The sequence below is a fragment of the Hyperolius riggenbachi genome, chromosome 10 (genome assembly GCF_040937935.1).
Source record: "Hyperolius riggenbachi isolate aHypRig1 chromosome 10, aHypRig1.pri, whole genome shotgun sequence".
Taxonomy (NCBI): Eukaryota; Metazoa; Chordata; class Amphibia; order Anura; family Hyperoliidae; genus Hyperolius; species Hyperolius riggenbachi.
In genome coordinates this window covers 12,497,499-12,513,566 of record NC_090655.1, presented here as the reverse complement: position 1 = coordinate 12,513,566, position 16,068 = coordinate 12,497,499, and the positions used below count along the sequence as shown (strand labels likewise).

The following is a 16,068-nucleotide window of genomic DNA, read 5'->3' as shown; positions in this document are numbered from 1 at the left end:
TCACCCCCAGAGATAAATCTCAGAGTGTAAATCGGATAGAGGAAAGATTTTACTATAGGCAAATACTGACTAAGTAATTTCTATATTTAATATTGTAAAAATAAGTAATTGTATTAATTGTTACTTTCACTACAGTGCCACTTTAAAGCGACAGAATGGGCCCCAAAAAAGCCACCTGTGTAAGGCATACATGTCAAACTCCGGCCCGTGGGCCATATCTGGCCCTTGGAGCCATTAGAATTGTCCCTCGAGTAGTTTCCTCATCTTGCATTATGTTTGGCCCACTTAGGACCACCAAAGAACCTATATTGGAGGATAAACCCTAGATCATCAGGGAGGTCATATAGGGATGGGGAAAGCACTAGGTACCAGGGAACTGTGTAGGAGAGGGAGGGGGGCCACTAGAGACCAGGAAACTGTATAGGGGAGGGAAGGGGGCAACTAGAGACCAGGGAACTGTATAGGAGAGGTAAGGGGGCCACTAGAGACCAGGGAACTATATAGGGGAGGGAAGGGGGCCACTAGAGACCAGGGAACTGTGTAGGAGAGGTAAGGGGGCCACTAGAGACCAGGGAACTATATAGGGGAAGGAAGGGGCCACTAGAGACCAGGGAACTGTATAGGAGAGGTAAGGGGGCCACTAGAGACCAGGGAACTCTATAGGGGAGGGGAGGGGGCTCAGCCATACTATGGGGAGGGAGGGAAGGAGGATCAGCCATACTATGCCAGGAAAAAAACATATATATAAGTAGATAAATACTTGATCTACTTACATAACACATGTATTGTACTGTCCACGTTTTGATTTTAGTGAATGTTATATAGTAAATGACGAGAATTCTGTTCCTGGTGGGGGCCATGTCTTTTGCCCACAGTTAAGGCTAACTCGTGATGTCATTTCTGCCCTTTACTTTTTTTCTTGTCTCCTCCAATCGCTGAGTCGCCTCAGCCTTGCTTGTAAACACAAATTATTAGGGGATCGTGTTTCAGATAAGAAGCTGGCAGGGAAATAAAGGGAAGAGGAGGAATAGATAATAGATAAAAAGAAACCCCAGCATGCAATTCTTTGGCACGACTACTAAAGGGCCAATGTTCCAAATCATAACAGCAGAAAAAGTTTTGAAAGTTTTGAATGCAGGATTAGCATCTTTATCACTTAATACACTCAGACCAGTTGCTGTTGAAATTTGATTTTTATGGTGACGATACCGCTTTAAGGATTACCACTATGCAATGCACGACTAGAGGAAACTATTATCAGCATAGCACCAATGCAAAGCTAATAAGATGGATGAAGAAGGCCCCCTAGTGGGCCCCACTGGTCTAAGGGCCCTGGTGCAGTAGCAACCTCTGCAACCCCTACTGCTATGCCACTGGTGTTTCTGTTTTGTTGTGGATGTTTTCCCCTCTGTCTTTGCATGCAGGAACATGTTTGTTACTTATGACGTTTATATTGTGATCTTTTGTACTTTCATTTCTCTTTTTTTGCGAATCCACTCCCTTTCTGAGGTCTCCACAGATCTCAAACTGACGTCACTCGTGAACAAAACAAAAACAAAAGATGTTAATGATAAGAAGACAGAAATAAGGCCATGTAACAAAGTGGACTACCCACTACATTGGCATATTTAAAGAGTAACTATCGGGCATAAAATAAAAAATCAGTTCTTTATTATTATCTGGTAAACAAGTAATAAGGATGGTAACCAGGCAATCCAAAAGTTAAAATCACTATTACTTTTCTTGTTGATAAATAATCATTCCCCAGTTTACCTGCGCAGTAGAGCGAACTCGACTTGGATAGGCTATTTCTGCCTGATCTGTGCCGAGAGCTGCTACTGCGCTGGAGCTTGGGAAGTTAAATATTTACATAGCCGCTGTTCAGAGCAGCCCTGCGAGACCATCGTGGGACGGAGGAGTATGGATGAAGCCTCAATCGGATTCAGAGGCTCCCCCCTCCCAAGGTAATCACCCCGCAGGGGCCTTTTTTTCAGTACAGGTTCTCTTTAAAGAGAAGATGAAAATTCTCTGCTAAGAAATAACTCAGGAGAAAAAGTTAATTACATATGAGCCCTATTATTGTCATGTTTTTTTGTTTCCTGTCCTGGCATAACTTTTTTTCGTACACTTCCAACTTTTATCAGGTTTGGAGGTCTCTGTAGACAAGATAGAATCACAGAAAATAAAGCAGAGCAGAATGCATGTAAAATTAGCTTGATTACCCATAAACTTTATCTCGTCAGCAGATTTTGGCCATCAGTCATTTTTAATTATTAAAAAATCAAGCAATTACCGGTACTCCATTCACAGTGCCTATCTGGAAGACGTATGAGGACCATGCCCTTGCCGAGACATGATGGTTTTAGAAGTCATCCTCAATAAAAACCAGATGACAAGGTCTTCTCCACTGGGCACAAGTTGTCACCAAACTGAGACCCATGTTTGTTTGTGGTGATCCGGCACATTTCAGGCACACTTTGAGGTTCTTCTGTTGAGCAAACACTGGAGAAAGTTTTGTGGTTTAGTGAGAAACACACAAGTCATTAGTCAGCAGTCCATAAAAGGAACCTGGCAGGAGATGTTCGTCACTCGGGCATTGTCACCAGAGCAGAGAGGACAAGCTTGGGAGGGTCAGTGGTAGAGACATGGAGGCTGCCGGTGTCTTGGTTATATGCTGCCAATGGTTTCTGATGATGGCCAGGTTTGGCACCTCTGAGAGGCTTTTCCACCGCCGGGACCACACTGATCTTCAGCCGTCCAACCTCCAGCCTGCCGACCTGGTCACTGACCACATCTCTGCACAGGTGAGTAGGTCAATAGACAATCTATTTTAGGCTTAGTTCACACTGCAAAACGCAATCGCCAAGGCCTAGTCTAGTGGTGTAACTAAGGAGCTTGGGGCCCCAAGTACTCGCTTGATATGGAGCCCCAAAACTTATCAAGGACAGCTGCAGTGTCAGAGAAGTGTAATCAGAGTAAGGAATCAGTTTGGTCCTTCTAGCCCAGGAGCCCCAGTATGGTCCCAACCTCTGCATTCCCTATTGTTACTCCATTGCTAAGGGCTTGGCTATTGCGATTTTACAATGAAAATATCTTGGGTTGGGGGGGTAATATCTTGGAAGTGTACCAGGCCAGGCTTTAGTGTCCTTGACCAGCAGTTGGCTGATGGTGTAATGGTTAAGGGCTCTGCCTCTGACACAGGAGACCAGGGTTCAAATCTCGGCTCTGCCTGTTCAGTAAGCCAGCACTAATTCAGTAGGAGACCTTTGGCAAGTCTCCCTAACACTGCTACTGCCAATAGAGCGCGCCCTAGTGGCTGCTGCTCTGCTCTGGCGCTTTGAGTCCACAAGGAGAAAAGCGCAATATAAATGTTATTTGTCTTGTCTTGTCTTGTCTTGACCCAGGATGAGAATACAGATCAGGTGTTCTCGCTGCTTCAGCTGCATGCTTGCTCCGCATGTATGACTGATAAACGTCTGAAAGCAAACGATCGGCGTACCAGCCAGGTAATCAGCATTAAGACTGCGTTAACATTTACCCACGTGTGCATTTTTCCCCACTTCCAATGCTGTGTTTTGTGATATTTCAAGGTCTTGTCTTTTTTTCCTCTGCGATTTTGTGCATGTTTTTGATGGGAGTTTTTAGACTGTGATTGTTCTGATCATAGCAATGGAGTTAATTGGCAAGAAAACGTATTTCATTAATGTATACCTGAAGTGAGAAGGGTAGGGAGGCTGCCATATTTATTTCCCTTTAACCCCTTGGGGACCGGCTGCCTAACCCCCTTAAAGGGAACCAGAGATGAAGCACCCTCATGTATTTTACCATAGATATCAGTGGGAACACTAGAGAAAACACCTACCCTGCTCTCTGTTTCATCCTTTACTGCTCAGCCTGCTTGTTATCAGCCCTGATAAAATCCCCGACTGAGCATTCAGTCTAGCTTTGCTATAATGACTCAGCTATAATGATTCCTGAGCAGAGCCACAAGGGGGCCGGCTTGGGCTTGAAAAGACATCACAGAAGACAGACTCAGCTATAATGATTCCTGAGCAAAACCAGACTGAGTGCTCAGTGGGGGATTTTATCAGGGCTGGTTAGAAACAGGCTGAGCAGGGTGTTTTTGTCTTGTTTTGTTTTTTTGCTTGTTTGTTTCGGCAGGGGGTGGTGTGGGTTCACTTTAAGGACCAGGGCATTTTACCTGCCAGGGAGGTGGGCGCATTTGGGGGGGGGGTCAGGCAGCCGGATCCCCAGTCTAGCTATTTAGCTACCCCCCCCCCCCCTGTAGCCAGGTGTCCCCCGTCGCCAGCAGCCTTTACTCACCTCCCAGGCTCCAGCGATCAGCAGCTCCAGCCCCTCCGCTCCAGCCGGCATCCCCGCTCGCACTGCCGTTAAGTTCCGGGTCGCGACTTGATGATGTCATCAAGCCGGGACCCGACATTTACGTCAGAGCGAGCGGGGATGCCTGCTGGAGCGGAGGGGAGTGACGATCATCGGGGGAAAGTCAGGAAGGTGAGTGGATCCCCCCCCCACCACCGCGCACCACTAACAGTGATCACGTGATCAGGAGCCAATCGCGATGGCCCCTGATCACTGAGGGGAGATGTCGGCTTAATCTCCCCTCTTGGGTACGAACGATCGTGTCGGGAGTGGAAATGGCAGGTGGCGTAAATACTACTCCGCATCAGGCTAGAACTGCCACAAGTGCGGCGTAGCATTTACTACGGGTGCGGTCCGGAAAACGCTAAACAATACCAGTTACCTGGCTATCCTGCTGATCTCTTTGGCTGCAGGAGTGTCTGAATTACACCAGAAACAAGCATGTATCAAATCCAGTCAGACTTCAGTCAGAGCACCTGATCTGCTGCAATGCATGATTGTTCAGGGTCTATGGCTAAATGGATTAGAGGCAGAGGATCAGCAGGACAGCCAGATAATGTGCATTTGTTTAAAAGAAAATAAATATGTCAGCCTCCATATGTCTCTCACCTCACCTCAGGTGTGCTTTAAAGTCAATGGGAAGCAGAAAAGAAAAAAAACAAAAAAAGAGGGCATGCTCTGGGTCCTATAGAGCAATCCCGCTCCTGTCACGGTCCCGCGTTCCAGCGATGTCTTCCCTGTTAGCGGTATTCAATCGAATTCTGCTCTCTACTGCCACTGGAGGCTTCGGCAGTCTTCAGGAGCCCGAGTGATCCCAAAGATGGCCCCATCCATCCTGCGCCCTCTCTCTCCCACTCACGCAGGCGCAGTCAGTACAGAGCCACTCGGGATCCTGAAGACTGCCAAACCCTCAAAACCAGGAGATTAGAACCAGAGATCCAGTGCTGGAACGCGGGGCCGTGAGAGGAATGGGATGGCTCTATAGGACCCCGAGCCTTCCCTCTCCTTAGGTATCTGCTTTGACACCCCCCCCCCCCCCCCCCTACCCAGAGATTTCAACTGATCTGACAGCCACAGGTTAAATATCAACTCTCTGGCCTTCCGTCTTCTTTATTAAATTCATAAATATCAGAATGATAGAAATATATAAAATATACCGAAATTTTAAGTATATATTTTTTTTTTCTCAGTTAATCGTAATTATGATATAATGCATACCTCACAACATTTTGAGATAAGAAAGCGGGACACTTAAGCCACGCCCCTGATCACGCCCCCGTCACACCCCTAGTCACATATATCATAAAGATTTCATAAGGTAAATATGTTGTTTTATAATTCAGACCACACTGGTCCTTTCTATCCTGGTTCATTATCCTTCATATTAACATTTAAAAATAAGAAGTATGTATGTTTCTACTGAAAAATGTGTTTCATTGACCCTAAACTCTATTCAGTTCTTTAAATTGATATATATTTACATAGCTCTGTACATCAGTCCTGAAAGAGGGACAAATGAGGGAGACAGAGGGACAGGGTTCCCAAAGAGGGACTGTCTCTCCAAAAAGAGGGACAGTTGGGAGATATGATAATGGACATGCTGTTGCAAGGTGAATTCTGCATCTTCTCATAGTTCATCTTCAGTAACAATGTTGGAAACAGGGGCGTTACTAGAAATCACTGTGCTCCCTTGCAAAACTTTGGATGGGGCCCCCTCTCGCCAGCAGTACAGCACTGCACACAAGACCCTACTGCACACTGAATAGGGACTGTCTACAAATCTTTGTCAGCAAAACTTTGTATGATTCCTTATCAGTGGCTGAGCAGATGCAGTCATTAGAACAATTGTGCAGAGAGCAGAACCTTTTTTTTATCTCCATGCCCTTAGTTGTCAGTCTCTCAGGATAGGGCCACCTGTGGCTTCTGGGCCCCCCTGTGGCTGCATCCCTTGCAGGGTCTATTGTTACGCCCCTGGTTGGAAACTAAAGATGATGGATGAGCCAAAGGCTGTGGTAGGGTGTTATTTCTCAACATAATGACAGCATTTCATAGAGGAGCATATGATCAGTTTGATTATGCCACTGATCTGTCCTTCTCTGATTGCAACCACGTGTCCCTCCTTCCTCTGTAGGCCAAAACAGGAAGCCCGAAAAAAACTGTAAATGATACAAAGTTTTATATGTACTTCTTCTTGGCATACACACTAATTACAGAATATTCTGTTTATATCTCCTTCAGCAATACTTGGCGAAGTATGGCTGGACAGAGCCAGTCATTTGGGATGGAACGAAGGTCAAAGATCATGAACCACCAGAAGACCTCAGACTCATGGGCGAGGCGATCATGAATTCAGGACAACAACCGGCTGAGCCTAGTAGAAGTCCACAGTTCATCGAGGCCCTGAAGAAATTCCAGCAGCTCAGCGGTTTACCCATCACCGGCACACTTGACGATGCCACCATCAATGCCATGAATAAGCCAAGGTGCGGAGTGCCAGACAACCAGATCCCAAAAACCACTGTTGAGAAAACTATCTCACCCAGTTCACCAAATACAACCAATACAACGAACCAAGGTTCTGCTCCTCCAAAGATTCGCCGGAAGAGATTCCTGGACTTGCTGATGAACTCGGAGAAGAACAAGAAGGAACAAGAGGCCTTCCTAAGTGGTGGTGGAAGAGTGTTCAACAAAAGGCTGCTGAAGTGGCGGATGATCGGGGAGGGCTACAGCAGCCAACTGTCTATCAATGAGCAGAGATATGTCTTCAGGCTGGCCTTCCGCATGTGGAGCGAGGTCACTCCTCTGGAGTTCCAAGAAGACAACAAGTCACCTTTATCTGAAGTAGACATCAAGCTCGGGTTTGGAAGAGGTATGTGCCCATTGCCTTCATTAAAGTAGACTGTAGATTGTCATCTAGACAGATGATTGTGATTGTCTCATGCAGTGGTGTAGCTAAGGAGCTATGGGCCCCGGGACGAGTTTTGCATTGGGCCCCCCAAGCACCCTATACATAACAGTTGATACGATGCAACAAAACCTGCCAAGGACAACCACAGTATCAGCGGTAGTAAATACGAAGGAGGCACTCGATTGGCTTTCAAACTTGCGTTTTATCAAATCCCAGTAATACACGACATGTTTCAGGGCATATCCCCTTCCTCAGGTGTACATACATTGAATGTCACACTTGGACATTTGGACTCTGTGATGTCAGTGATCAGCTGACTTGTCAGCTGACAAGATGGAGGTGGTCCAATCAAGGGTGTGGTGATTAGGAGTATGTATTTATTCACTGTGTGACATTCAATGTATGTACACCTGCGGAAGGGGATATGCCCCGAAACATGTTGTGTATTACTGGGATTTGATAAAACGCAAGCTTGAAAGCCAATTGAGTGCCACCTTCGTATTTACTATATTGATATCGCGTGTGGAGTGGTGACCCGCAGAGGGATTGCGCACCGGCTACTTAGACTTGACCAGGTCTAATTCTACAGGAACTCGCTGCAAATTGCTTGTTGTGCACAGTATCAAAGGTGCAAGAAGGGATTGGGGACAGTTTGTTGATTACTGCATGTGCAGTGAAGCACTACTGTGGACGACTGGCGGATTTACTGGGTTGCCCAGTGGAGGAACGGATTGGCCTGGGAGAACATCGAGGGAATTGAATCTGTAATTTTGAATCTGAATTTTGGTGCCCACTAACGATACAACCTTGATTGTACAATCTTACCACTTCTATGTAATATGAGGGACTACCTAGAGAATCCATTCATAGTCACTCTCTTTACTCTTTATTCAGACCAGCAGACACATTGCTAGCCAGTAGGCTCTACTCTGTCACTCAAGGGATTGTGTACCAATCCCTGCCGGGCAACAGAGGTCCCCCGAAAGAACCGGGACTATAGATTTGGTAAGATTGTACAATCAAGATTGGTTCACTGATGGGCACTTTAAAACAGATTGTGTAGGTGCGCTTTCTTAATACAAATATAAGAGGTCAATTGGCCAATCAAGGTACACACGTTAAGGTGCCCATTAAGTGCAAGTTTTAGTGAATGATCTAATTTTTTTTCATAAGATCATCCAGATCAAACGAAAAGATCATATTTAATCAATACACAGCATTAACCTTCTGCCGCCCGTGTCACGCCAATTGTCGGTAAAGTCCTGGGGCTGTAATTTGCATGAGATCGCGCACATGGTGCGCACGCATCTCATGCTCGGAGGGCGGAGCTCCGCCCCGCCTTCAGTCTCAGAGCGGCTATTGCCGCTCGGGAGACTATTAGACGGCGATCACGCCGTCTATTTACTAGGTGCAGCGCTGCACTGGGGACAGCCGTGTCACACGGCTGACCCCATGGGGGACAAGAGAGCGATCGGCTCTCATAGGCAGAAGCCTATAGGTAGGAGGGGGGAGCAGGGTGGGGCAGAGGTGAGAGAGGCTCCAGCCTCAGGGCGCAGTGTAGGAGGGGGTGCAGGGCAGAGGCGAGAGAGGCTCCAGCCTCAGGGCGCAGTGTAGGAGGGGGCGCTGGGCGAGGCGAGAGAGGCTCCAGCCTCGGGGCGCAGTGTAGGAGGGGGGCGCAGGGCCAGGCCAAGGCAGAGGCGAGAGAGGCTCCGGCCTCAGGGCGCAGTGTAGGAGGGGGGAGCAGGGTGGGGCAGAGGCGAGAGAGGCTCCAGCCTCAGGGCGCAGTGTAGGAGAGGGGTGCAGGGCAGAGGCGAGAGAGGCTCCAGCCTCAGGGCGCAGTGTAGGAGGGGGCGCAGGGCGAGGCCGAGGCGAGAGAGGCTCCAGCCTTAGGGCACAGTGTAGGAGGGGGGCGCAGGGCCAGGCCAAGGCAGAGGCGAGAGAGGCTCCGGCCTCAGGGCGTAGTGTAGAGGGGGGGAGCAGGGTGGAGCAGAGGCGAGAGAGGTTCTTGCCTCAGGGCGCAGTGTAGGAGGGGGCGCAGGGCGAGGCCGAGGCGAGAGAGGCTCCAGCCTTAGGGCACAGTGTAGGAGGGGGGCGCAGGGCCAGGCCAAGGCAGAGGCGAGAGAGGCTCCGGCCTCAGGGCGTAGTGTAGAGGGGGGGAGCAGGGTGGAGCAGAGGCGAGAGAGGTTCTTGCCTCAGGGCGCAGTGTAGGAGGGGGGCGCAGGGCGAGGCCGAGGCGAGAGAGGCTCCAGCCTCAGGGCGCAGTGTAGGAGGGGGGCGCAGGGCCAGGCCAAGGCAGAGGCAAGAGAGGCTCCAGCCTCAGGGCGCAGTGTAGGAGGGGGGAGCAGGGTGGGGCCGAGGCAGAGGCGAGAGAGGTTCCAGCCTCAGGGCGCAGTGTAGGAGGGGGTGCACAACTCACTCTGCTATCATTACCCTGTTGTGTTTGAAGCAGAGAGAAATAAGAAAAGGGGATACATGGCAGTGACTGCAAGCCAGATAACTAGCGATTAAGGTGTTAGTCTATTGGGGCACCTCTTCGTGTAATAGCAATCAGTGTGTGACGGCTGGGGTGGGAGGGATGGAGGGGCACCCTTTGGTGTCTCAGCCTCGGGTGCTGGAGGACCTTGTCCCAGTTCTGCTCAGACCCGTTATTTAGTTGCAGAGGCACCAGATCAGCTGCACTGATTGTAAATTGCTGGGAGAATTGCTGTCTGGATTAAGCTGCGCACTTGTACTCACTGTCAGCACATTCTAATCACTGGGAGGATAACAGGTAGAGCTCGGCAATAAAATCAAATGACTGAACACAATGTTCCTAATTAGTTTTCCACTCTCCTGAAACTCTTTTATTTGTAGTAAATCTCAGAGTGCTGATCGTAGACGTTCCGCACTATTTTATATGATGAGACAGGGCCTAATTACGCCACTCTCTCCATTATGCAAATTCTATTTCCCCTCATCGTTCTTATCGACTCCTGATTTATATTGGACATAATGAAAAGTAGACAGGCTAAGCCTAAAAAGAATTTGCATGGAGTACTGAGGAAAGTCAAGACGACACTCAGCGCAGCCAATCGGACGCCGGTATAGGGCCAGGACAGATTACAGGAAGTGGAATGCCTAAATGTTAACTGTTTTCTGAAGAAATTATGCTATAGATCAGGGGTTTCTAACTCAAATACAAAGTGGGTCAAAATTGAACACTGAGACCAAGTCGCAGGTCAGCCTAAATGTCTAGTTTCCCTCCTCTACAAAGTTCCCTGGTGTCTAGTGGCCCTCCTCTCTCCCTTATACAGTTCTCTGGTGTCTAGTGGCCCTCCTCTCTCCCTTATACAGTTCCCTGGTGTCTAGTGGCCTCCCTCCCTCCCATATACAGTTCCCTGGTGTCTTGTGGCCCTCCTCCCTCCCATATACAGTTCCCTGGTGTCTAGTGACCCTCCTCTCTCCCTTACACAGTTCTCTGGTGTCTAGTGATCCTGCTCCTGGATCAACTGGGATATGTGCAGATTCAGGATGGTTTGTTTGTTTTTGTTTTTTTCTTTCTGGTTGAATTTGAAGGACGGATGTCATCAAATTCATGTCATTTTCAACCAAACTATGTTGCTTTGAATTGGTCACAAGATGGCAGTAAGTTCCCAGATGTGATCATGTATTTGTGTCCTCTGCCTCCAGGTCGCCATTTAGGCTGTTCGCGGTCGTTTGACGGCTCCGGTCAGGAATTTGCGCACGCCTGGTTCCTGGGGGACATACACTTCGATGACGATGAACACTTCACAGCTCCAAGCAGTGACAATGGCATCAGTCTCTTAAAGGTAAGAGAATAAATATTATGTAAATAAACGTTTCTGTCACTGTGTGAGTAAAATCATAATTCACGTGGAATAGACGCGATAGATCAGCGGAAACAGGCGTTTCTGGATACACACAGCATTAGAGACTTAAGACGGTGTAAAGTGAACTTATTTTGGTACTTATCCGTTAGCCGGGCGCATCCGGCAGGTGGCGCTGTTGTAGCGAATTTGGATGCGCTGTTGTATCTAATTTGTATCTAATTCCATTCATAGTTACTGAACGTAGTACTGTGTGAATGGAAGCGCCGCAGGTGGCGCTAATTACATTGTTGATACGCACGATACAGTGTGTTAATGGCAAGGAATATACATTGTATTTGAAGTGGCCGGAATGAAAATGAAGGCGGCGGCAATGTAACACATGAAGCCGCCGCCGCCTTCGTCTGTTCTCCCCCTTTGCCCTCTCGCTTCTATACAACACTGCCAGCCTGCGGGGACATGCGTGTCCCCCCAGAGTCGTTCGTCGCAAGGAAACAAGCAGGCTTCCCTGCCACGACGAACGACTCTGGGGGGACACGCATGTCCCCGCAGGCTGGCAGTGTTGTATAGAAGCGAGAGGGCAAAGGGGGAGAACAGACGAAGGCGGCGGCGGCTTCATGTGTTACATTGCCGCCGCCTTCATTTTCATTCCGGCCACTTCAAATACAATGTATATTCCTTGCCATTAACACACTGTATCGTGCGTATCAACAATGTAATTAGCGCCACCTGCGGCGCTTCCATTCACACAGTACTACGTTCAGTAACTATGAATGGAATTAGATACAAATTAGATACAACAGCGCATCCAAATTCGCTACAACAGCGCCACCTGCCGGATGCGCCCGGCTAACGGATAAGTACCCTTATTTTTATTTATTATTTAGACAAAAGCTGTCTAAGTAGAATAATGGGAAGAGCTGGGACCTCAGATTCTATCCGAGGGTTAAGAGGGCCACACACACATAGATTGCCATCCAATGTGTCAAACAGATCGATCAGAGAGGGATTGAATCCTTCCCCACACTGCACATGGATATCCTGAATATTCGGCATAAAATGCTGATACTGCTGTTCGATGCAGTACAGTGCTATGGTGACCTGTCAATCTACCGCTACTCTAGGTATAGCCAGGGCCAGATTTCAGGCAAGGCCACATAGGCCATGGCCTAGGGCACCAGGAAGTAAGGGGGAAGTATAGGAGGAAGGAAAGGCTAATAGCTTGCCTTAGGCCCTATTTAATCTTAAAGGGAACCTAAAGCAAGGCTTCCATATGTATTTCCTTTTAAGCAATACCAGTTACCTGGCTGTCCTGCTGATCTCTTTGGCATCAGTTGTGTCCGAATCACACACCTGAAACAAACATGCAGCTAATCCAGTCATACTTCAGTCAGAAACATCTGATCTGCTGCATGCTTGTTCAGGGGCTGTGGCTGAAAGTATTGAAGGCAAAGGATCAGCAGGACAGCCAGGCAATCTGCATTGTTTAAAAGGTAATATTAATATGGCAGATTCTACATACCTCTCACTTTAGTTCCCTTTAAGTCTTACCTCACAATGGCGGAGGCAAGGAAGGAAATACAGGCGTTTTTCAGTTACACAGCTCAGTGTTCGGCCCGGTAAAAGCCTATGCTGAGATAGGAACCTCTCTCTTGTTTTACGAGTTCTGTTTAAAGGGGAACTGAAGTAAGAGGTATACGGAGGCTGCCAAATTTATTTCCTTTTAATCAATACCAGTTGCCTGGCAGCCCTGCTGGTCTATTTCTCTGCAGTAGTATCTGAATAACACCAGAAACAAGCATGCAGCTAATCTTGTCAGATCTGACTTTAAAGTCTGAAACACCTGATCTGCTGCATGCTTGTTCAGGGTCTATGGCTAATCGTATTAGAGGCAGAGGATCAGCAGGGCAGCCACGCAACTAGTATTGCTTAAAAGGAAATAAATATGGCAGCCTCCATATATCTCTCTCTTCAGTTGTCCTTTAACCTGTTGCCGCCCGCGTCACGCCAATGGGCGTGGCCGCGGCGGCAGCCCCAGGACCGCCTAACGCCAATTGGCGTAAAGTCCTGGGGCTGTGTTTTGCAGGAGATCGCGTGCAGGGTGCATCTCCTGCTTGTTGGGCGGAGAGGAGCTCCGCCTTCAGTCTCCGAGCGGCAACCTGTTAGATGGCGTAATCGCCGTCTATTTACATGTACAGCGCTGCAATCAGTGACACGGCTGTCCACTCCTGAGGCTCAGGGGTGATCGGCTGTCATAGGCTGAAGCTATGACAGCTGATCACGGGGATTGGCTAGCGGGTAGCGGGGGGAGGGAGGGGAGTTTACAATTAATACAAAAAAACGACATTTTTGACAAAAAAAAACATCAAATAAACAAACACAAATAAACAAACAAACATCTGAGGGGCGATCAGACCCCACCAACAGAGAGCTCTGTTGGTGGGGAGAAAAGGGGGGAAGAATCACTTTTGTGCTGTGTTGTGTCCCCCTGCAGTTTGGCCTTAAAGCTGCAGTGGCCAAGTTAATGAAAAAATTGCCTGATCTTTAGGGGGGTTTAACACTGCGGTCCTCAAGAGGTTAAAGGACAATTGAAGTGAGAAGTAGGCTGCCATATGTATTTCCTTTAAAAAAAAATACCAGTTGCCTGGCAGGCCTGCTGGTCTATTTGGCTGCAGTAGCATCTGAATCACACACCTGAAACAAGCATGCAGCTAATCTTGCCAGATCTGAAAATATTGTCAGAAACACCTGATCTGCTACATGCTTGTTCAGAGGCTAGGGCTAAATGTATTAAGCCTGGTACACACTTTCAATTATGATTGGCCCATCTCTGACCAATATGAGGGTTAAAAGATATTAAATACTATGAGCAGATTGTGTAGGTAACCTCTCATACTACATGGAGGTTATAAAATTGGTCACTGATTGACCAATTTTAGTTGTAAGTGTGTACCAGGCTTTAAGGCCCCGTGCACACACTCAACAAAACTGCCTGATTGTCGTCCGACTTTAGTCCGTTTTAGACTGTTGGACGACAATCAGGCGTGTGTATGCATGCAAACGACTTGACGAGCGACTGATGAAAGGCGTTGCGCCCGATCCAACTGTCGGATCTATGTTGTCCTACAATCGTCTGATATTGTGCAGTTGGTCCGTGTGAATGTAAAACGACTTATACTTGTTTTCAATGTGTAGTCCGTCGTTCGGGTATTGTGCGCAGTATGTAAATGAGTTGGTCGTTTATCTGTCTGGAAGGGTGTACATACAGGTTGTGCGGTTCATCGTGTCGTGCGGGTGGTCGTTTGCACGTTGTACGCTTGTTGAACGTGTATATGTAGCCTTTGAGGCAGAGGACCAGCAGGGCTGCCAGGCAAGTGGTGTTGCTTAAAAGGAAATAAACATGGCAGCCTCCATATACCTCTCACTACAGTTGTCCTTCAAGCAGTTTTAGCTGCGCAGGATGTGGATGTCTGTACAGTCAGACCGTTATCCGTAATAATAAACGATTGGGTCCAGGCAGCGGTAATCTGCCGTCTGTACCGGTGTTAAGCTGCAGGGTGCAGGTACGTGTGTGCATTACCGACAGAACAGTCATGTGGAAATACCTATAATCCAGCTGCACGCCTTCCTATATGAATTCTGCAAGCTCTTACAGACACGATTAGCTGCCTCCTCTTTAGGCAAATCACAGAACGCTTTGTCCAAGTTGTTTGTTCAGCCTCAGTACAACACTCATTAAAGGACAAGTGAAGTGAGAGGTATATGGAAGCTGCCATATTTATTTCCATCTAAGCAATACCAGTTGCCTGGCTGTCCTGCTGATCCTCTGCCTCTAATACTATTACCCACAGCCCCTGAACAAGCATGCAGCAGATCAGGTGTTTCTGACATTAACCACTTCACCACTCAAGGGGTTTTACCCCTTCAGCACCAGAGCAATTTTCACCTTTCAGCGCTCCTTCCATTCATTCGTCTATAACTTTATCATTACTTATCACAATGAAATAAACTATATATTGTTTTTTTCGCCACCAATTAGGCTTTCTTTAGGTGTGACATTATGCCAAGAATTATTTTATTCTAAATGTGATTTAATGGGAAAATAGGGAAAAATGTGGGAAAAAAATATTATTTTTCAGTTTTCGGCCATTATAGTTTCTAAATAATGTATGCTACTGTAATTAAAACCCATGAAATGTATTTGCCCCTTTGTCCCGGTTATCAAACCATTTCAATTATGTCCCTATCACAATGTTTGGTGCCAATATTTTATTTGGAAATGTGCATTTTTTTCTGTTTTGCGTCCATCCCTAATTACAAGCCCATAGTTTATAAAGTAACAGTGTTATACCCTCTTGACATAAATATTTAAAAAGTTCAGTCCCTAAGGTAACTATTTATGTTTTTTTTATTGTTTTTTTTTTAATTACAAAAAAAAAATTTGGGGAGTGTGGGAGGTAATGAGTAAATTTTTTGTGTAAAACTAATGTATTTGTATATGAAAAATGCTTTAGGGTGTAGTTTTACTATTTGGCCACAAGATGGCCACAGTAACTTTTTGGTTATGCGACCTGCAAGCGTTGGAAGGACGCTTGCAGGAAGTTCAGGGAGGCTTTTTTCACAATGATCGCTCTGCTTCTCATAGAAGCAGCCGATCATTGCGGGGGGCTTAGATCAACGAACGGGAACGGTTTTTCCCGTTCATTGATCTCCGGGCGAGCGAGCTGCAGCGTGCACGAGCGCGGGAGCGTGCGCACGAGCAAGCGGGAGCGCGGGCAAAGGTGGTAGCGCGGGAGGTGCAGATATCTCCGTCCCTGGGGGTGAAAGGATGGAAAAAGGGACGGAGATATCCGCACCGCTGTGGGTAAAGTGGTTAAAGTCAGATCTGACAAGACTAGCTGCATGCTTGTTTCTGGTGTTATTCAGATACTACTGCAGAGAAATAGACCAGCA

The 16,068-nt window shown here is 47.4% G+C and overlaps 1 protein-coding gene across 1 annotated transcript in view; it reads left to right on the top strand.

Annotated features, from left to right (window-relative positions):
- The first annotated feature begins 2,645 nt into the window (after positions 1-2,645).
- Positions 2,646-16,068, top strand: part of MMP21 (matrix metallopeptidase 21) — a 39,525-nt gene continuing 26,102 nt past the window's right edge. Inside the window, exons 1-3 of the mRNA XM_068257815.1 lie at positions 2,646-2,804; positions 6,619-7,249; positions 10,958-11,097. Coding sequence (XP_068113916.1) covers positions 2,646-2,804; positions 6,619-7,249; positions 10,958-11,097 — 930 coding nt within the window. The remainder of the gene's footprint in view (positions 2,805-6,618; positions 7,250-10,957; positions 11,098-16,068) is intronic.